The sequence below is a fragment of the Phascolarctos cinereus genome, unplaced genomic scaffold (genome assembly GCF_003287225.1).
Source record: "Phascolarctos cinereus isolate Bilbo 61053 unplaced genomic scaffold, phaCin_HiC Scaffold_2;HRSCAF=192, whole genome shotgun sequence".
Lineage (NCBI taxonomy): Eukaryota > Metazoa > Chordata > Mammalia > Diprotodontia > Phascolarctidae > Phascolarctos > Phascolarctos cinereus.
In genome coordinates this window covers 314,857,999-314,879,058 of record NW_027555625.1, presented here as the reverse complement: position 1 = coordinate 314,879,058, position 21,060 = coordinate 314,857,999, and the positions used below count along the sequence as shown (strand labels likewise).

Genomic DNA, 21,060 nt, shown 5'->3' with positions numbered 1-21,060 from the left:
AAAAGGGAAATGGGCTCCCTGCTCCTTTTCCTCTCTGAATCTGACTAAAGCCTTTGGTCCCCTCGTGTAGGATGAGCCGATCGCTCTTGACAAGCAGCATTCCAGGGACTCTGCAGCCATCACCCACTCGACCTACTCACTGCCAGCTTCCTCATATGCCCAGGATCCCGTCTACATCAATGGCAGCCTGAACTACAGCTACCGCAGCTATGGGGCTTTGGGCAGCAGTCTGCAGCCCCCAACTTCCCTCCAGACAGGAAGTCACAGTAACGGTGAGGCTTGGGGAGGGGTAGCTCAAATCTGTTCTTATGATATAAACTCATAGACTGTCAGAATTGAAAGAGGCTCTAGAAGTGATTCAGTCTAAACACTTTATTTTACAGATGGGGAAACTGAGACCCAAGAGAGGGAAAGTGATTTGTCTAGTGGAACTGGCAGCACTGGGATTGATTCAATTCAACCAACTTTTATTAAGCATCTGCTATGTGCCAGGGACTATGCTAGGGATATAACATCCCCTTAAGGTAGGGAGGTGGGTAGTTGTAGCATTCCATCTTCTAGAATTAACCCCATTTTAGCAAATGAGGACCCTGAATCTCAGCAAAGAGAAGTGACTTGCTGGAGGTGGCAGAGCCAGTAAGGGACAGAATCACAGAGAGCCCCACCTCAAAGCCAGTGCTCTTTCTGCAAATCCGTCCAAGACTCGATAGTCCGTGATGTCCGGGTGGCCTCACCTCAGGGTGTAACACCCTGTGGTTTCCTCTTCTCCCTCTTGTTTTCTTCCTGAGGAACAAGATCTCCTCACTTCCCACCCCTGCTCCCGAATCATGCTTTTAGGATCTTATCAGATGCTCCCATCCATCACCTGAAGATGAGGGCTTGGGAAGGTAGCCACACAGCTGGATGTGGTGGTAAGAGACCTGAGTTACAGCTCTAGCTCTGTCAAGTATTATCTGTGTGACCTTGAGTAAGTAATTTACCCCTTCTGAGCCTTACTTTTCTCATCTCTTAGCTATATTTGCATTCTGTCCCTACTACCTAAGATTATTGTAGGGGGAAATGGTTTGTAAACCCTAAAATGATAGAAATGTGAGTTGGTGCTGTTAGGTTAAGTAGCACAATAGTCTCTTCTCTCCCTTCCCCTCAGCCCTAGAAGAGGCAACAGAAAAGAAACCTAGGCCAGAAGTCAGATCATCCATGTTGGAGTCCTGTTTCTTTGCCCCTAACTCTGTGTGCCTTGAGGAAATCATTCTTCTGTCCTGGACCTTGGTTTTTCCTCTAAAAAATGAGGGGGTTTGAGGGGGTCTCTGAAGTCCTTTCCAACTCCGCCGTTCTGTGGTTCCATAGATTCCTTCCCTCACCCTCTTCTAAGAACCTCCTGTTCCCAGGAGCATCCTCAAAGTTGGACTGTTCTGTGTAAGGCCTATGCTCCCTGCTCCAAGATGAGAGGGAGTGCAAAAACTGGAAGAAGCTCAGGAGAGGACAAGAGGCAAGACCCCATCATCTCTCCTCTAGCAGGCTCGCTGGGACTGCCTAATGTTAGGCTAAATTCACTTAGCCACTGGTTGAAGCAGGGGGGACAAGCCATTGTGAGATTTTCTCATCCAGTCTGGCTCCCCACCTCCGTTTTGTTTGATTTGTTGAACATTTGTCAAGAACCTCTTGGGTGCAAAGGTAAAAGTCATCTTCCTCCGATGCTTTGGCTGGGTGCGGAGGTGACTCTCTGAGGCTCTGTGAGGCTGTACCGGCAGAGCATGAGCTCTGGAAGTTTCTACACTAAGGGTAGGGCCCGGCTGAGCTCAGGGAGGCTCATTACTAGATGGGTCAATGTGGGCAGTCTCCAACCTATCGAGAGGCTGCAACTTGGTGCTGGGTCAGTGGAGGGAGCTCCATAGCAGGTGAAACTGGATTCTTGAAGAATGGATACAGGAATAGGTTATAGGCCCTGGGGAAGACACAGACCCCCTACCTGGCAGCCACTTGGCATAGCAAGGTAGGTACAGGGACACAAATAATAGTCATACAGTAAGCACTCTGATGGATGAATACATGGTGGAAGAGTGCAATGCACCCCCAGAGATCGGAGGATGGGAAGAAGTCTGAGGCTGGAGAGCTTCCTTGAAGGAAGGGGAAAATTTTAACAGGTGTGCCTACTCTAGGGCAGTGGGAAGCTTGCTTCAGGCCTAGAGGATCTCTTCTCCCATTTTTTATAGGAGGATAACATGGAAACCTCCAGGAGAGGGTCAGGGAGCTGGACTCATAGAAAGAGGCTCCTTCACTCGCTTCAGGTCCTGCACAGTTCCCGTGGTCCTCCTGCCTTTTTCCTTCCCAGCCTCCACTTTGGCCCAGTGGTCCCCTGGGTCCAAAGCACTCCTCTCCTGATTCATTGCAGGGGGATCAGGGAGAATATTTTGAGAGAGTCCACCCCGGTCTAATTGATCATTTCTACTCTCATGCCTTCACACTCAATTCAAACATTTATAGCTGCTTCCATTGTGCAAGGTTCCACAGTAAGGACACAAAGAAAAATGTCCTCCTCAGAGGGGCCCAAAAAGAAGAAGGGTCCTGCCCACCCTGCCCTGACTCCCAGAGCCGTAGCACCAGCCAATGAGCACAGCCAGTGGGGGGAATTTAAATAGGATTTCCAAGGCCAGTCTGCCCTTTCCCAAGTGATCCATTTCCATTCTTGGGTTTCTATTTGGTGCTGCTGACTCCTGTCCTGAGCATAAATTATAGGATTTAGAGCAGGAAGGGCTCTTAGACCAGAATATTAAAATGGACTGCCAAAGCTTGAAGGGTCCTTAAAGACTACATATTATAGGGGTTTTTAACCTGGGGTCCATGAATTTGTTTCTTTAATATTTTAATAACTGCATTTCAGTATAATTGGTTTCCTTTGTAATCTGATATGCATTTAAAACATGATTCTCAGAAGGGCCCCATAGACTCTACCAGATGGCCAAAGGGGTCCAGGACACAAAAGAGTTTAAGAACTCTTGACCTAGTTAAGCTTCTGTGTTTTATAGAGAAGGAAACTGAACCTTGGAGAGGTTATGTGACTTACCCACAGTCATACAGGCTTTGAACCTTGGGCCTCTGACTCCAAATCCATTGCTCCCCTACTATTGCAGCTAACCTCAATGTACACATACTTGTCATGGAGTATGTCACCCATCAGTGCCATGGAGCCAAAAACTGAATTTGGTATTTTAGAGGAGTCCCCAGTTAGAATTAGCTTACACAGTTCAACTAGAAAAAAGTAACTTGCCTGAGGTCATTCAGCCCTAAGAAATTACTTCTTCCCTGCCCATCCATGAGGCTGTGAGGTAAGTCTGAGCTCTTGTAAATGCCCTTTGGAGATGACTTGTCCTTTCTCTCATGTTATAGGGTAGAAAGAGGTCTGGGCTAGGAGTCCAGAGGTCTGAGTCCTGCCTCCACTAGTGAGCCATTATGTAATGGACTGGGTAATTCACCACTCCTCTCTGGACCTTGGCTTTATCATGTATAAAATGAGGGAAGCCCTACCTGATCTAGGTCCCTTCTTTTGTCACTAATCTCTTTGCCTTGTTTACCCCATTCCCTTGGTCCTTCTATAAGTATCCTCTGATCTCCGTCTTAATTCTCTTTTGAAGGGGCTCCCCTCACCCCAGGCCATGGCAATAAGGCCTGACTGGATCCAACTGCAGACTCAGATACAATTTCCCCATCCCTGCTTACTCCTGTGTCTCCTTACCTCTTTCCTAAGGAAATACAGGTTAGGGAATACTGCTACTTATATGGCCTTCCCCAGACATGGTTGCTTGGGACGGTTTTGGCTTAAGGAGGCTTTTCTCTGGTGATGAGCGAAGGCTCCAGGACTCCAGTACCTTCTTTTGATTCATGTTTTCAGGTCATTGATGAGGAGGGTGGAGGCAGCCATCACTCTGTTTTCTTATTCTCTCACTCACAATTCACTGGGAGGGGATGGGGGATGGGTTTGAGGGCAGGCAAGTATAATTGCATATGGGTCAGGGGTAGAACTGGTCACTCAAAGCACCTTTTCTTCCTTTTGTACCTCGCCTCATACTTCATCAAAAAAATTAAAGCCATTCACATCAAGCCTCTACTTTCCCTCCCTCCTTCTTATCTCTCATTCCCCTGCTGCCATTCCCTACTATTTCCTCCTTCACTCTAGTTTCTGATGAGGAGGTGGCCCTCTGTCCTTGCCGAGGCCAATCCCTCTACATACACCTATCCCCTGCCATCTTCCCCAGGAAACTACCCCCCTTAATTTCCTTCTCTAATCTTTAGTCTCTCTCTGTAACTTCATTCCATGATGTTTGTAAACACCCTTACATTTCTACCATTCTTAAAACACCCTCATTAGGTTCTGTCATCCTGTATCTTGCCTTCCCTTTTCAGCTAAACTCCCAATAAAAGCCATCTACTCTCTGTTTCCACTCTCTCTTCTGCAGTTTGGCTTCTGACTTCATCATGCCACAAAACTGCTCTTAATTACCAAACCTGATGGCCTTTTCTCAGACCTTGTCCTTAATTTCTCTGCAGCCTTTGACACTGCTAATCCCCTTCACCTTCCCTCTTTCCTGGAGAGTCTCTTCTCTCTATGGCAGCTAGGTGGCGCAGTGGATAGAGTACTGGGCTTGGAATCGGGAAGACTCATCTTCCCGAGTCCAAATCCAGCTTCAGACACTTACTAGCTGTGTGATCCTGGGCAAGTCACTTAACCCTGTTTGCCTCAGTTTCCTCATTGGTAAAATGAGCTGGAGAAGGAAATGGCAAACTGCTCCAGTATCTCTGCCAAGAAAATCCCAAAGGGGGTCATGAAGAGTCAGACACGACTGAGAAATGGCTAAAGAACCACTTTTTCTGGTTCTTGTCTTACCTGTCTGACCATACATCCATCTCCTTTGTGGAATCTCCCAAAGCTCTATCCTAGATATTTTTTCCCCACTCTGTACAATCTCATTTGATGATCTCATCAGTTCCCATGGTTTGTTTTAACTCTGTACATGTGATTCTCAGATCTATTGATTTAGCCCTAATCTCTTTCCTGATTTCCTCATCGTCAGCTACCTTTTGGACATTTCAAACCAGATGTGTCCTGTCGGCATCTCAAACTCACTGTGCCCAGAACTGAACTCTTTATCTTTTCCTTCAGGCCATCTCCTCTTCTATACTTCCCCATTGCAGTCAAGGGCAGTGTCACCCTCAACAACCAGTCAGTCACCAAATACTGTTTCTTTCTCCACAGCATGTATCTCTCTTCTCTCCACTTGCCCAGTCATCACCCTGATTCTCAAAACCTCATCCCTTTTCACTTGGAATATTATAGAACCCTCCCTCAAGTTTCTCTTTCTCTCTCATTCATTGGCTACATTGCTACTGAAGTGGTTTTCCTAAGGCACGAGTACGTCTGTGTGATCCTCTTGCCTGCCCACCCTTACTCAATAAACTCTAATGGCTCCCTCATAACCTCTAGGATCCCTTCTATAGCATTTAAAGCTCGTCACAACATGGTGCCTTCTTATCATTACACTTTTCTTACACTTCATTCCCATCAGTGCAACTCTAACCACACAGTCCAGTCAGACTGGCCTATTTGCTGTTCTTCCCATGTTATGCTTTATCTCCCATCTCGGTACCTTTGTACTGGCTGTCCCCATTGCCTGAAATGTTCTGTATCCTCAGCTCCACCTCTCAGAGTTCCCAGCTTCTTTCAAGAGTTCGCTCAAGCAGCTCCTTTCAAAGGCTACCTTATATCTACTTTGTATGCATCTTGTATGTACCTATTTTTGTACATGTCTCCCTCATTAGAGTTTAAGCTCCTTGAGGGGATTTGGTTTGGGTAGTGATATCATTGGTTTGGAGCTGTTGACTTCACTTATTACACTGGCATCTGTTTGGAGGAAATCTCACTACATCAGAAGTTCTTAACTTGGGATCCACAGACTCCCAAGGAGTTGTCTGTCCATGGATAGATTCTAGGTGGTCTGGGAACTTGAATGGGAGCAAAATTGTCACTAGCCTTTATCTGAAATTTAGTATTTTCTTCAGTTATTTAAACATTAATCTGAGAAGGGGTCTATCGGCTTTATCAGTCTTCCAAAAAGGGTCCATCTCGTACACATACACATGCACACACACACGTTAAGAATCTCTCTTCTAGATGGAATCAGTAGTTCCCCTGCTTACAGCCTACTCAAAACTTCAGAATGGAGAAAGGATCCCATGCCACCACACTCACTGAGAGAGAAAGGGAGAGTAGCTGACATTCATTTTGTCCTTCCCACAACCCTGGGAGAGAGGGAATGTAAGTATTCTTGTTCCTGTTTGATGGGCTCAGCCCAGAAAGGTAAAATGTCATCATTCAAGGAGCTTAGACCTAACCCAGGCCAGGACTCTTACCCTTTACCCCAGAATGCCTCTCACTGTTTATTTCTCCAAGAAGAAACAAAGACAGATTCACTTGCAGAATTTCACCTGATCTTTTTGAGGAGAAGCATGTTTATTTTTCTTTTTTGGCATCTTCTCAATTACCTGTGACTTTTTCCAAGAACGTCAATTTGGAATGAGTAGGCTTGGGTCTGACCTACCTGGTGATCTTGGATAAATCACCTATCCTTTCTGACCCTTAATCTCCTTGTCTGCAAAATGAAGAAACTGCGAACCAACCCGACTTATGTCAGAGGCTTGTTGTGAGGATGAAATTAAATAATGTAGATAACAGTTCTTAAAACCTTTAAAGTACTACAACAATGTAAGCTATTATTATTGCTACATATTCGAATCGACTAAAGCAGGACTTATTCATTTGGATCTTCTGCTCTTTCCTTACCTGTAGTTTTCATGAGTTTTCTCCTCTGGTCTTTTGGCTGTGGATCCTTTTCAAAGGTTCTCATCATCCTTCATTTATTTTCTTACTAAAATTCTGGGCTATTCCAAGGCCTCCCTAAAGGCTTACCTCTAAGATCTAAGGGCTTTAATCTCTTATTCTTCAAGAGAAGCACTCCCTTCCTCCAACCTTTCCCCTCATTCATTCATTCCTTAAAACATTTATTGAATACTTTATTGAACACTAACCATAAAAATAAGGTTAGAGTCAGAGGCACAAATCTAGGGTTGGGTTAGGGTTCGAGTCAGAGGCACATATTTAGGGTTAGAGTCGGCAGGTTAGGGTTAGGACCTAAGTTGTGGGAGAGCCTGATAAAGCCAGAGAGAGGACATAACTATAATGTAAAATAAAATGTTCTAAGTAGACCTGACTTAAAGGAGAAGATTTCAAAGTGTTCAGGAGGAAAAAAAGAACAGCGGGATCCCATTGGCAGAGACCCCAAGGGAACAGGAGGCTCTCACTCCACACATCTCATCTGTTGCCAAGTCTTGCTTATTGCTACCTTCACAATAGCTCTCATATATGTCTCCTTCTCTTCACTTACTGCCACTACCCTGGAGCAGACCCCCTCATCACCTCACTCGTGGACTATTGTAATAGCCTTTTTATATAGATTGCCTTACTTTGATTTTGATAATTAATAAGCATTTATTTCTTTCCCTTCCACTTCCCCCTAACTGAAAAAAAGACCCTTGTAAAATATGCATATCATTCAAAATACCACATCTAAAAATGCATTTCTCATTTTGCTGCTTGAGTCCATAAGCTTTCTGTCAGGAGGTGGGTAACCAGCTTCAGCACTGGATCTCTGGAATCATGCTTGAGCATTGCATCAGTCAGCTTTCAGTCTTTAATGGTTGTTCATTTTTTACAGTGCTGTTATAGTACAAATTTCTCTTCTGGTTCTGCTCACTTCATTGTGCATAAATTCATACGAGTCTTCCCAGGCGTCTCCAAAACTGTCTCTTTTCTTCATGTGGCATGATTTTTGTTGTTTAGTCATTTCAGACATGTCTGACTCTTAGTGACCCATTTGGGGTTTTCTTGGCAAAGATACCAGAGTGGTTTGCCATTTCCTTCTCCAGCTCATTTTACCGATGAGGAAACTGAGGCAAATAGGGTTAAGTGACTTGCCCAGGGACATACAGCTAGTAAGTGTCTGAGGCCAGATTTGAACTCAGGAAGATGAGTCTTCCTGATTTTTATCCACTGTGCCCTCTATTAAATTAATATATCATAATTTATTCAGCCATTTCCCCCAATAGAGGAATGGATGAGTGCTCCCTTAGTTTCTAGTTCTTTGCTTCCACAAAAGGAAATGCTTAAAATATTTTCCTACATATAGGACCTCTGATCTCTCTGGGCTGTAGGCCAAGCTATAGTATAGCTGGGCCAAGGGGTATACACAATTTCGTAACTTTGTGAACAGAGTTCCAAATTGCTTTCTGGAATTGCTGGACCAATTCACAGCTAAGATTGTGACAGATGTTTATGAGTAGACTCCCTCTCCCAGCCTGTTAATTTGACTCACCATTTCTAGAACCAATTTTACTTTTGTAAAGTGGGATTCTGGCTACCAGAACCAGTCCTTCAGAAATCTTTCTGAAGGACGATCACTGGCCATTCCTCCACCCCTTGCGTTTGCATTCTTCTGTTGGAGGGTAAGTACAGTCGGCTGATACTTTGGGATGCCTTAGATACCAGCTTTTATCTCCCATCTATACATTCTGCTTCTTTCTGGTGTCTGAAGAATGGAGCTTCAAGTTCCCACACAGAGGTGCTTTCCCCTGGCATGGAATGTGACATGGTAATAGACATCTAAGCCAGCCAGTCTACTTCATAAAGATATAAAAATTATCTCCGTTATTTCTCCTTCTTCCCCTTCCCACACCCCACAAAATCTGACCTCTGATCTCTCAAGGCAAGCATCCTGTCTCTGAAAATCATAAGACATGGGAAGATACCGTGGTAGCTCTCTCTGACATCAGCTCTCAGACACTGTGTACTTCAATAAGGAACTGATCTTACTCATGTCACTTCTCAGCATGCAGTGGCTCCCTGTGGTCAGGCTTGTTCAACCATCTCTGTTGGGAAGAACCTCAGAGTCCCATCAAGTCCAACCTGTATCTCAACAAGAATTCATTTAATATCATCCATAACAAATTGTGCTCAAGCCTTTGAAGATGGCAGGAGACTCGCTTTCTAACCTGGGCTTCTTAGGGATCCTTTCTTTCAGTTGAATTAAAATCTGCCTTTGTAAATTCCACCTTGTGTTCCTAATTCTGTCCCCTCTGGCCATGAAGAACAAAGTTAATTCCTCGTGCAATGTTTTCCCCAAGGCTTCTCTGGCTGAGAACTTGCCAGTTCCTTGTTTTTTCTGATTTCCAGTATTCTCATCCAATTGATCACCTTCTTTTGGACATCTTCCAGACAGTCTCCTATTCCGTTCTCCTCCTCTTCCCCCTCCTCTCCACCACTACCCCCTACCCCAGAGAAACACATGCAAGCTAAACATTTTTTTAAAAATCCCTTTGAGGACTTTCTTTGGTTTTTTTCCCCCAAAATTCTGCCCCACCCCTTGTAAGTTTTCCAATGTTAATGAAGCTTAGATAGTAACTCACATTTCCTTAACACCTTAGGTTTTGCCAATTTCTTTCTTCATGCCCTTCTATGAAGCATGTAATGCAAATTCTATCAGCTCCACTTTATAGATGCAGAAACTGATGCCCAGAAAAGGGAAGAGACTTGCTCATGGGGCTGGGGCAAAGACTTGGACCAAGGTCTTCTGACTCCAAGTCTTGTGGTATTCTACTTTACCATGTATCTTCTTTGCAAGTACCAAATACTATTATTTTATGGCCAAAACAAGTTACTGAAAACAGTTTTATATTTTTAAGCTGTAGAATAATGGAAGACACTAAAACTAGCATATATCTAAATCTTCCCTCCCTCTGCTAGAAAAATCCCTTCCTCAGTTCCCAATTTGAAGAACTCTTACATCTCTATAGTGACTGACCATCCTCTGAAGATATCAAGAAAGCTTGTCACTTGCTGGGGCAATTGTTACTCAACAACAATGTCCATCCAGACAGTTGATTACTCGGAAGATTAGGGCTGAAGACCCCAAATTAAGAATTCAATAAACTGGGGCAGCTAGATGGTGCAGTGGATAGAGCTCCTGCCTTGGCGTCAGGAGGACCCGAGTTCAAATCCGGCCTCAGACACATAACACTCACTAGCTGTGTGACCCCAGGCAAGTCACTTAACCCCACTGCCTCATAAAAAAAGAATTCAATAAACATTTATTAAGCATTTCTTGTGTGACTCAAGGGAGATGCAAAGTTTAGCGACAAAGATCCAGTCTCTACCCTCATGGAGTTTATAGTCTTATAGAGAGATTATTTAACTGACATCATGGGATTATAGAGCTCATTCTACCTAGTAAAACCACAACCAAAAGGCCTGGATGGGACAGGTTTGGGGTTCATTTCTAAGAATCTATCTAATTCAGCCCCATGGGAGAGAAATTAGACTTCTGTAAACTTAAGAAGCTCTCTCCAGGTTGAAACAATGGAGAAGAGGTTGAGAAACATCTTCCTAATCTGGTTTCTGCACCTCCCTCTTTGCCACCATAATAGCTAACATCACAGCAATCCTAGAAGGTGTTGGCACTCTTATTCCCACTGTACAGGTTGGGGAACGTCAGCTGAAAAAGGATAAATGAAGAATCTAAGCAAGATTTGAACTCAGGCCTTCCTGACCTCCAAGTCCAGAGACCTTAGCTACTGTATCGCCTAGCTGCTTCAAAAAGACCACAGTTGGGGAGGGTGGGACAGTGTGTAGTGCTGGCATGAACCTGGCCTCAGAGTCAGAAAGTCTATGTGTATCCTAGCTTATCAGCTTCCTAATTGTGCAACTAACTATTGGCAAGTCACTTCCGCTCTCTGGGCCTCAGTTTCCTCATCTACAAAGGAGGGGGGAAGGGAGGGCATTATTACTTACACTACATCCCTCAAAGATTTTTGAGGAAAGCACTTGGCAAATCTCAGAACACCTAATTCTTCAGTACCCAAGAAGAGCTGAGGGCCACAACAAACTTTGACTGTGTAAGGGGCAGCTAGGTGGAGCAGTGGATAGAGCACTGGCCCTGAAGTCAGAAGGACCTGAGTTCAAATCCAGCTTCAGACCAAACACTTAACACTTACTAGCTGTGTGACCCTGGGCAAGTCACTTAACCCCAATTGCCTAAAAGTAAAAAAAACAAACAAACAAACAAACAGAAATAACGTACAATTGAGTTACATCCTACCCCAGAACCATCTTCATGTGATGGATCTCAGTGGGTAACAGTTGTAAGATGGGGGAGAGAAGCTGGAACCAAACATTAGAGGAATAAGAGCAAATCCTATCTCTTCCGCTATGGCCTCAACGTTGGTGGGTTTGCTTTGCACAGGTTTAGGGCATTTAAATCTGCCCCATCCAGATACCCCCTGTCTCTCTGCTATTTCACCTGGAGGCTCCAATTCCTCTACCCTCTGGGCAGGACTACTTCTGGTCACGCTGCACACTTAGGTCAAGCAGTGGCTTTCTACAGCACTGTCAAGAAGGGCAGATCACTTCATCTTCACCAACATCATGGGAGTAGTAATACTTGTATTCCCCACCTCTCAGTTCCTGTGATGAGACGAGAATTGCGTTGGCCAAGCTCTGTAAACCTGGGAAGCTGTTATTCAAGTCTTGGTTTAACCTTGTCTTCATCTCCCACTCTGACCTATGACATCAACAGATTTCAGTCTCTTTCTCTAAAAACATGGCTATTTTCCTGTCCTTTTTGGACCTGTTGCTATCTGTGGATGATGCCTGCAGCTGCCTCTGAATTTCTGCCTTTACTTTGCGCCCTATGGTCCACAGCTCTTCCTGGGTACCACCCAATCAGTTGAAGGTTCTCTCCTACCTTCTGCCCCACCTCACACTCTGGGAGCATTATTTTATCCGAATGTAAAAATCAGTATGGGAGAGGGTGCCCCAAATAACTTTTGCTACAACCTCAAAAACATTTCAGATTCCACACACCATCCCTACCCTGGGTCTGAAGAGTTGCATCCACAAATGTTTGGTGGAAAGGAGAGTCAGGGGAGATGGTGCAGAGGTCAGTAGATTGCTTGGCTTGCCGGGGCGTCTTTCCCAGCCACTCAAACACGAGGCTCAGAATCAGAGGACCCATGAATCCTGCTGTGCCATTTCCCATCTGTATGACGTCAGGCAAGGCATCACCTCTCCTTGCCTCAGTTGCCTCATCTGTAAAATGACATTGAAGGTCCCCTCAACCATGACTTCCTGCTTTAAGGCTTCCCCCACATTGAACAGTCTGTGATTCTGCGTTTGTCATCATCCCTTATTTTCTCTGACTGAGGGCAGACCACCCTCAGACTTTGATGGTGTTAGATGTGAAAAGGATCTTGAAGGTTAGCCAGTCCAGGTGCCTCATTTTATAGGACACAGGGAAGTGACTTTTATCTAAGAGGCATGATTGGAACCCAGGTCTCCTAGGGCTAAATCAGTACTCTTTGCCTGCACATGGGGTGGTGGCTCACACAGTCTTAATTTCCCTTGAGAAAGAAGAAATGGGTTATTCCGATCAAGTATCCCTGCCTACATGTCAGGCATGTAGCAGGGAAGGGTTCAGAGATCTCTGCATAAATGCCAGAAAACTTGATCAGCTTAGCTCAGCTTAGGTCTGGGGTGGAGGCAGGATGGGGGGGGGCAGTGGAGGAAGAGACAGATTCAGTAAACAAAGTTTGGGGCATGGTTTGACATGTACTTAGTACAACAGGGAATGAGAACTAAGATGTTGAAAGCTGGTGGAGAATGTGGGTGAGATCACCGGACTTACAGATCACCTGTAAGTCACTTTCTCTCTGGTTTGTTTCCTTCTCTGTAAAATCAGGATATTGGCCTAGATCATTGGTGTCAGACTCAAACAAGAAACAAGCAGCCTGCTGACTTAGAAAATCACAAATTAACATTATCTATATTTTATTATATTTTTCCTTTGTTAAACATTTTCCAGTTACACTAGTTTGGCACCTCTGGCCTAGATGGTCTCTAAGGTTCTTTGCCAGGCTAACCTATGTCCTATGTCTGAGAGTCCCTTCCAGTGCTAATATGCTATGCTTTATAAGCTCTCCCATGTGACGGAGAATCCATCAACTGTCAACAGCAATGATTCTTTGAACTCGTGGTCAAATCAGAAGACCTTCTACCAGAAAAGGAGTTTAATGGCATTGTTATTTCTCCTTAACTTCAGGGTCAGAATCTATACTTAGAGGCAAGATGTTAGTCTTCCCCTTACTATGCTTTATGCCAGCTAAAACATATAAAAGCACAGCCCAGTCAAATTTGAGTCAGAGCAGCTGGGAAGAAATGATCTTTGCTTGTGGTGGGAACTGCAAATGGGTAGGACTGTAGCCCTTACATTTGTAATGATCAGGCTTCTTGACTGGACACTTGCAAACAAGGTAGAATTAGGGCAGAAGTAATGACCATGGTAGGTGGTGAGAAAACCCTAGAGGGTGATCAGTTCTGAACAGGACCCTCTTAGATTTGGGTCAATGCATACCCAGGGAGAGGATGCCAAAGGCAAGATGGAAAGTCTGTGTGTGGCAGTCAAGAATGTAGAAGCAAGGTAACTGTGAGTGAGGGGGCTATACAGCCCCAAAGCTTCTATTGGTCTCGATGACCTAAGGGATATCTTGGGTTTGTATTCACAAGCTCCGTAATAACAGCCTGTACTGTTAGGTGGTGAAATGGATAGAGCACTGGACTTGGAATCAGGAAGACTCATCTTCCTGAGTTCAAATCCAGCCTCAGACAGTAGCTGTGTGACCCTGGGCAAGTCACTTCACCCTGTTTGCCTCAGTTTCCTCATCTGTAAAATGAGCTGGAGAAGGAAATGGCAGACAACTCCAGTATCTCTGCCAAGAAAACTCCAAATAGGGTCATGGAGAGTCAGACACGAGTGAAACAACTCAACAACAGTGTTTTGGGTCAATTTCCCCTAAGTGGCAGTAAAGGGTCCTGGTTTAAAAAAAAAACTAAACTAAAAAACTCAACCTTGATAGTCCAGGTTTGGCCTGGTAAGGTATTTCTGGTTGGTGGCAATAGTACAGAGATAATGAAGGGTCACTCCTCACCAGTTTTGAAGGACCAGGGAGAAGCATAGGAACAATTTTGTAATGACTGGTCCTTCCACTCCCCCAGGTTGAAATCAGAATATGCTGCTATGTGCAAGGAAATGTGCTAAGTACTAAGACTACAGAGACAAACATAAAAAAACCTGTTCCTGCCCTCAAAGAGTTTATCTTCTACCAGGGACATGGAACAGGTGAATAGCTAAACAGAGCTTAAAGAGATTGTATAATACAGGACACAGGTCACCACCAGCTCATCTCTTCCTCTCTGGGTCCTCTGTCTCTCTCTGCATATATAAATTTTGTAGAGGAAGAAACCAAGTCTCAGAGATTGGCCTTTCTCGCATGGTAAAAGTAGGATGTGAACCCAGGTCACTGCCAAACTCTATTATATCATAATGTCTTTCGATGCTAGAGCTAAGAGGGACCTTGAGACCCCAAATCCATCTACCCCTTCACCCCCCCCACTCCTGCTACACACACACTTTACAGAGGGGAAACTACAGCCTTGGGAAAGGAAGTGATTTGGCTAAGGGCATTGAGCAAAGTAGAAGTAGAGGCAGATTTGTGCTCATTTCGTGCCTCGAGGGCACCTCCATTTGGTGGACATCAGCCTCTCTTGCTAATTCTGGTTTGTCGTGTCCTCTACAGGTCCTACAGATCTCAGCATGAAAGGTGGGGCTGCCTCCACCACCACGACCACCACCACGACCACCACCACCACCTCCTCTTCCTCCTCTTCCAGCAACAGCACCAGCCGGGGCATGGCCACCGCCCAGCTCAGCCCCACGGAGATCAGTGCAGTGCGGCAGCTCATCGCTGGCTACCGAGAGTCTGCTGCCTTTCTCCTGAGGTCTGCAGATGAACTGGAAAACCTCATATTGCAGCAAAACTGACGCCCCAGCGCCCAGAGAGCTCCTATGTCACATGACAATTTCCACCCTGGAGAAAGGGGCTGCCCCCAGCTGAGGACCTGGTGTCCTCTTTCCCCTCTAGCTGGTACATTTTATTTAAAGAAAAAAAATGGGTGGAACCTAAAAGAGCTGTTTCTACACACACTCCAAGCACCTGGGACTTTGGGCACAAGGACACTTTTTATTTGTTTTGAATCTCACCACACAGGTGCACTTACCTGCTTGGAAGAAGCCAAACGGGCAGCTTTGGAGGGGGTTTGAACTTTCTTGACAGGGAGCTTGGGAGCTGCGGCCGTATTTAGAATAACCTTCGTGGACCCTGACGTTAGAATCCCATCCCCAGATAATTACCTTTCAAGTCTTAGGTGAGCAGAATTGCATATTTATTGAGAAAAAAACAAAATGGACCCTCCTCCTCCTCCTCCTCCTCTACCCTTAGTAATTTATTTTTCTGAAAATGGATTCTTTTGTGTTTGTACAGATCGCTAGTTTGTGTCTGTCTGATCAGAAGGAATTTATTCCTATGAACTAACATTCCATATCACTACAGTGATGAGGGGTGGGCAGCAGGGCGGAGAGGCGGAACAAGGCCAGCTTCTCCTGGGCATGCCTCGTGCCACAGGGTAGAGGTTACTTACAACCTGGGCCTGGAGCTTCTGGCCCACCTATCCTGCAGTAAGCCACCATGAGGCTGAACTGCACACACTAGCTGTCATGTTTAGACTCATATACGCTCTCAATCAGACCCCACTGCTGCTACAGGAACACAGTCTCCTCCAGTCAGTAACCTCAGCACGGGCGCCACCAAGTGGAAGGACCTCACACACAGAGCAAACCCAACCCCATCCCAACCCCACTACTGTGGCAGTCCCACTTCTGCAAAACCCCCATCACATGGTCACCATCTGTCTTCTACCTCACACTCCAACGTGGGCTTTTTCCAGTATGGATGTGCCCTGAGCCTGCTCAGAATGGCTGTTCCCCAACTTTTCCCCACCCCCAATACCTTAACTATGAAGTGAATCCAAATTGGGTATCTGAGAAATGAAGGGCAGTGAGCTTCCTGTAAGTCTAAACCAGCAAATGCCAGACACCTGAGCCCCAACCCCTCCTAACTGCTGAGGCCATAGAAGACAGCCAGATGACAGCTCCTTTACAAACCTCCCCTCTCACCACCTTTCTTGGTGAGCAAAAACAAACCTTTCATTGGGGGTGTGCAAAGGAAAATAACTCGTGGCTTCCACTCTCCCTGGGAGAAAGCTTGAGGAAGGTAAGGAGAAAGTCATGCTCCTCTAGGTAGGGTGTCCGGCAACTACTTCCCTCTCCCCTCTCTGCCCAGTCGACTGGTGGATCATAAAAAGACCGTGAAGCAGATGCCACAGAATCCCTCCTGGGACCAGTTTCCCTTGGTGTGAACAGTCCAGGAAGAAACCCACAGTCCCTAGAGTGTGAAGGAAAAAAAAAAAAGAGTTGGCCTGGTTTCTTCCCTTCCTATAGGCACTTCCTTTTGCTCAGTGCAATACCTACCAGTGCTGCTAAAGCCAGGGGCTTTGCTTAGACCTCAAAGGGCCATGGCAAGGCCTCAATGCAACATGTGCAGTAGCCATAAGTGCAGCAATTGCTGCCTGCTGACCTGTGAGACTTCTAGCTCCTTTATCTCAGCGAAGGCCACCTTTACCCAGCTGAAGCAGAATGGAACCCAAGGTGACTGGCTGAGTGGAGCAGACAGCTCCCAGCAAACCACCTTGGCTCTCATATCAAGACCCCTCCCCCTCAAACCAGCTCCTCTGTAGCCTTGGTCACTCCCTCTTACAGCATTCAAGATGGTGGCAGGCTTCCCTCAGGACGGGAGGGAGGGAACTAGATCGGACTATTCCTCCTTCCAGGCACAAAAACCTGTGGCCTGGGTCTAGCCAGGAAGGCCCCTGGATGAGTGGCAAAGGACAAGGGGCAACCGAAAGATGAGGAACCCACCACTCTGCCTTTCAACCCCCCACTAAAAGTGGTATACACTGTTCCCAGGGACAGTAGGGCTCCCACATGCCATTTTAATCACACCAGTTCTGTCAAAATAAGCCCTTTCCTTGACTGATTTTTTTGGGCAGCCTAGGCCTCGTCAGGGTTGAAACAGCCAAGACAGATCCACATCACAGCACAAACTTCAGTGCCCAGAGCTTCTCCCCCTACACTTATATACTTCCCAGACCATGCACCGTTCAGATCACAGCACTCCCTAGTCCCCCCTGCCCCAACACACACACACACACACACACTCTTGACATTTGAATTTGTGTAAATATTTATTTTTGTGTGTGAACAATACTACAAAGTAACCAACAGACCTTTTGCAAAATGTTACCCCAAGCAATTTGTGAAAGTCTTAATGTTAAAAAAAATGGCTGAGACAATCGCCGCCTTAGAATTCTTGTTATCAATTGCTTACATGTTTCACCTTCTTGAGGCAGCAACCAGGCTAATCCCAGAGCTATCAGTCTCTTGACACACTATGACATAAGGAAGACATGGGGAGAGGTGCCCCTCACAAGGGACTGTATAAAGAGCAGCATTTGCTACAATTTGAAGTTGGATTTTTCTGAGTTCAAGCGTCCTAATAGATCACTTTCGGCCCTGCCTTAGTACTGTGGTAAGAGTGTAGGTTTAATAAGAACCACATGCTACTGGGAGAAGACAGGACTCTCAGGTGTAGCTGAAGGACAATAGATTCCCCACCATGTTACCATCACCTCCTAGGTTTAACCTGCACCTGGTGGGTCAGCTAGTTTTGAAGCCCTAATAATGAATGGCAGAATCTGGAGCAGGTTATTAAGTGGAAACAGGACCCCATTTCCTAGTATAGTAACAGAAATTTCTTGGGTTCTTGGTTTGCCTTTTTTTTTTTCTCTCATTTAAAAGATGCAGCTTCTTCCCCTCCCACCCCATACTCCTCACTGTCTCTTCCCAAGTACCAGCATGCTTGTTCTGGCTGTAGGCCTGAAGAACATGTTCATATCTGCCCTGGTCTCCATTCCAACTGCAGCTCTGCTCCCTAAGGCTATTTCAAAAGCCATGTCCCAAATGTCCTAAATTCTTGCTGAAGGGCCCAAGGGTTAAACTCCATTTTGGATTTTAAGAGGGAAAGGAAAAAAGGAAAAATGAACAGCAAGAATGTTTGGGATAGGTTTTGGAAGAGTAAGGAGGATAAGTGTTAATGAGGAGAGAGCTGATTGGGACTTGGGACTTTGTAGATCAAACCCATGGGGAAACCCGTGATTGTGTTTAACCCATCTGAAATTCATCTTACCTTCATACCTTGTACACATCAATTATTCAGTTCCTGAGGACAGTGTTGTAATGAGGGGGGAAAGCGTTCAGAGGATTTCCAAACAGGTGAGACCCGTCTACTCCGAATCCAAAGGGCCACTCACCACTCCAGGGGTGGCTGGTGGATTAACTACCAGTCCATTTTCAAAATGCTGCTTTGAACTCAGAGGGTTAATATACTTTTAATTTGTAATTTTTTGTAAAACTTTTTACAAGGTAGTGTAGTATTTCACCAGAATACCAGTTTCAATCCGTCCATGGTCTGATTTTTATATAATTTAGTGGTGCTTTAGAAATTTTTGGTTTTTGTTGGTTCCGAGCTCAAGAGCTCGATTCTTTGCCTGTATCTACCTAAGACCAATGTGAACCTTTGTCTTTTGGCTCCTAATTTTGGACTCAGTGAAAGTGTACTGTTTACATGTACAGATCCCCCCATCCCTGTGTGGTCTGCAAGACTCACTGTTGAGGAGGAAGATGCTCCTCACTCAACTCATCTGCTTAGTAAAGCCACAAATCTCTTCTCTTTTACCTATGTTTCCACCTAAAAGAGGAAAAAAATAATTTTTTTAAACTCACCACAATAGAACTAAGATTTGCTACAAATACTTCTGGAACTAGCAAATCATTTCCTTTTTTGCATGGATGACCCATGGTCCTTTGTGTTGTGGTTGGTCCAGCAGTGATAGTCAAAGTAAGGACACCTCTTGATCTCTTTGGTTGGTAAGTGGCATAGATGGAGAATTGTCAGCACCTAGATGGGTCTAATTCTCATGATAAAAAGATGGAAAAGCAGAGGTTATACTAGCCTTTGGGTCCAAATGGCTATAAGGGACAACCCAACAGGCCTTCACCTTCTGGCACAATACAGGTTGGTAGAACAGTATAAATCTGATACTGAGGAGATAAGAAATGAAGACTTTCAATATTTCTTCAGTACTTACTTGGGACACTTGGGGACCCAGGAGGGAATAACCACCTTTTGGGAGAGGCTCAGATAGCACGAATATGGCACTTAAGACAATAAAAGGATTCCAACTTCTAAAGGTGACACTTTACTACTTAATCAACTGTTTCACCTCGAAATTATATTTTTACAGAGATGCACCTATGCAACTTAATGTGGCTTTTTTAAGCAGATGAGGACTTCCTCCTCAATGCTCTCTATAAAAATTATTTGTGTTCTATATAGTGGGTTTTTCCAGTAAATGTGGCTTAATATTTTAATTCTTAGAATGTGTGTCTATTCTATGTGATGCAACTGAATTCTGTTTTGTTTGTGGAATGATTAGCACAGGCCAATGCCCTCCCCCTCACTTAACAAAAGACCAATGAGCTGTTAATCAAGCTGTTCTCTCCATGGTATTACTTGCTAAATGCACTGATTTCATAAGTACGTGGAATCCTTTTTCTTTGGAATCTGTATATCATATATAAGACTGAATCTACTTAATAAACACACTGTATAACAAACAGACTGCTACGTATCCTCTCTGTATCCGGTGGCCAAAGTATGCATTCACTTCCTTTCAAGCAAGCTTTCAGTACCCAAGGAAAACTACTGCTAATTCAGCCTCTGCCTGCAGCACAAGAAAGCAATAAATGAATCACTCTCAGAGCCAGAAGGAACTTCAGAGGTCCTCAAGTCCAGTCATTAATATAAAACAGGAATCACAGTCTACAATATCCTTATCATCTAAGTCTCTACTTAAAGATCTCAAAAGACAGCTTCCAGCCTCCTCAAGCAGCCCATTCCTCTACTTGACAATTCTACCTATTAAGAATCCTTTCTCAGGACGAGCCGAAAGCACCTCTGTAACAGCCTCAGTAGGCCTACCACAAGTTCTAATTCCTCTCACACACAAGGATGCTTTTAATGTGTAAAGACTAAAATTCCCAGCCCACCCTCAAACTCACTCCTGTAGGCTAAACAATCTCAGTTCCTTCACCTGATTCATTTATAACATGGTCTCTCATCCTCTTCCCATCTTGATTCCACCCATCCCCCAAAATCCACTTGTTTGTCAATAACCTTCCTAAAATGTACATGACTTGGATAAAGAACCAACAGAGGAGACTAAGAAGTGAATTAGGAGACACCAATGTCACAAAAACCCAGAGTATACAAGACAAGAAGGTCACCAACAGCACTGGGCTACTGAAGACTGAAAAAAACAGCCATTAAATCTAGCAACTGAGATCTTCTTGACTCGCCCTCACCCCACACATACAATCTGTTGCCAAGCCTTGTTTTTACCTTCACTGTCTCTAGATGAACATTTTTTTTTTTTGGTGAGGCAACTGGAGTTAAGTGACTTGCTCAGAGTCACACAGCTAGTGAGTGTTATGTGTCTGAGGCTGTATTTGAACTCAGATCCTCCTGACTTCAGTGCCGATGCTCTATCCACTTCGCCACCTAGCTGCCCCTACCTTCACATCTCTAAAAAGCTAAAAAATGACTTAAAAGTAAGTCCCCTTTCTTCATCACTTTAGTGTAGGCCCTCCTCACCTTATCCCTATTATGTAGGAACGCTGCAAGACTTCTAATAGATTTGCCTGCCTCAAGTGTCTTCTCATTCCAATCCATCCCCGACTCAGATGTCAGTGATCTCTCTGAGGTATAGGTCTGACTCTATCACTAACCTACTCAGTAAACTACAGGATTCCTTATTTGCCTCCATGCCCTTAATCTGTCTTCCTATACTGTACCCTACTCTCCTCCACTTAATTCTACAATCCAGGGACA

General features: G+C 44.9%; 1 protein-coding gene across 3 annotated transcripts in view; it reads left to right on the top strand.

Moving 5' to 3' along the window:
• The window catches only part of NOL4L (nucleolar protein 4 like), a 200,443-nt gene extending 180,654 nt beyond the window's left edge, over window positions 1-19,789 (top strand). For all 3 annotated transcript variants that reach the window (XM_020990731.2, XM_078150205.1, XM_020990732.2), the window contains 2 exons: window positions 71-272; window positions 14,734-19,789. In XM_020990731.2, coding sequence (XP_020846390.1) covers window positions 71-272; window positions 14,734-14,978 — 447 coding nt within the window. In that variant the 3' untranslated portion in view covers window positions 14,979-19,789. The remainder of the gene's footprint in view (window positions 1-70; window positions 273-14,733) is intronic.
• Window positions 19,790-21,060: the final 1,271 nt, after the last annotated feature.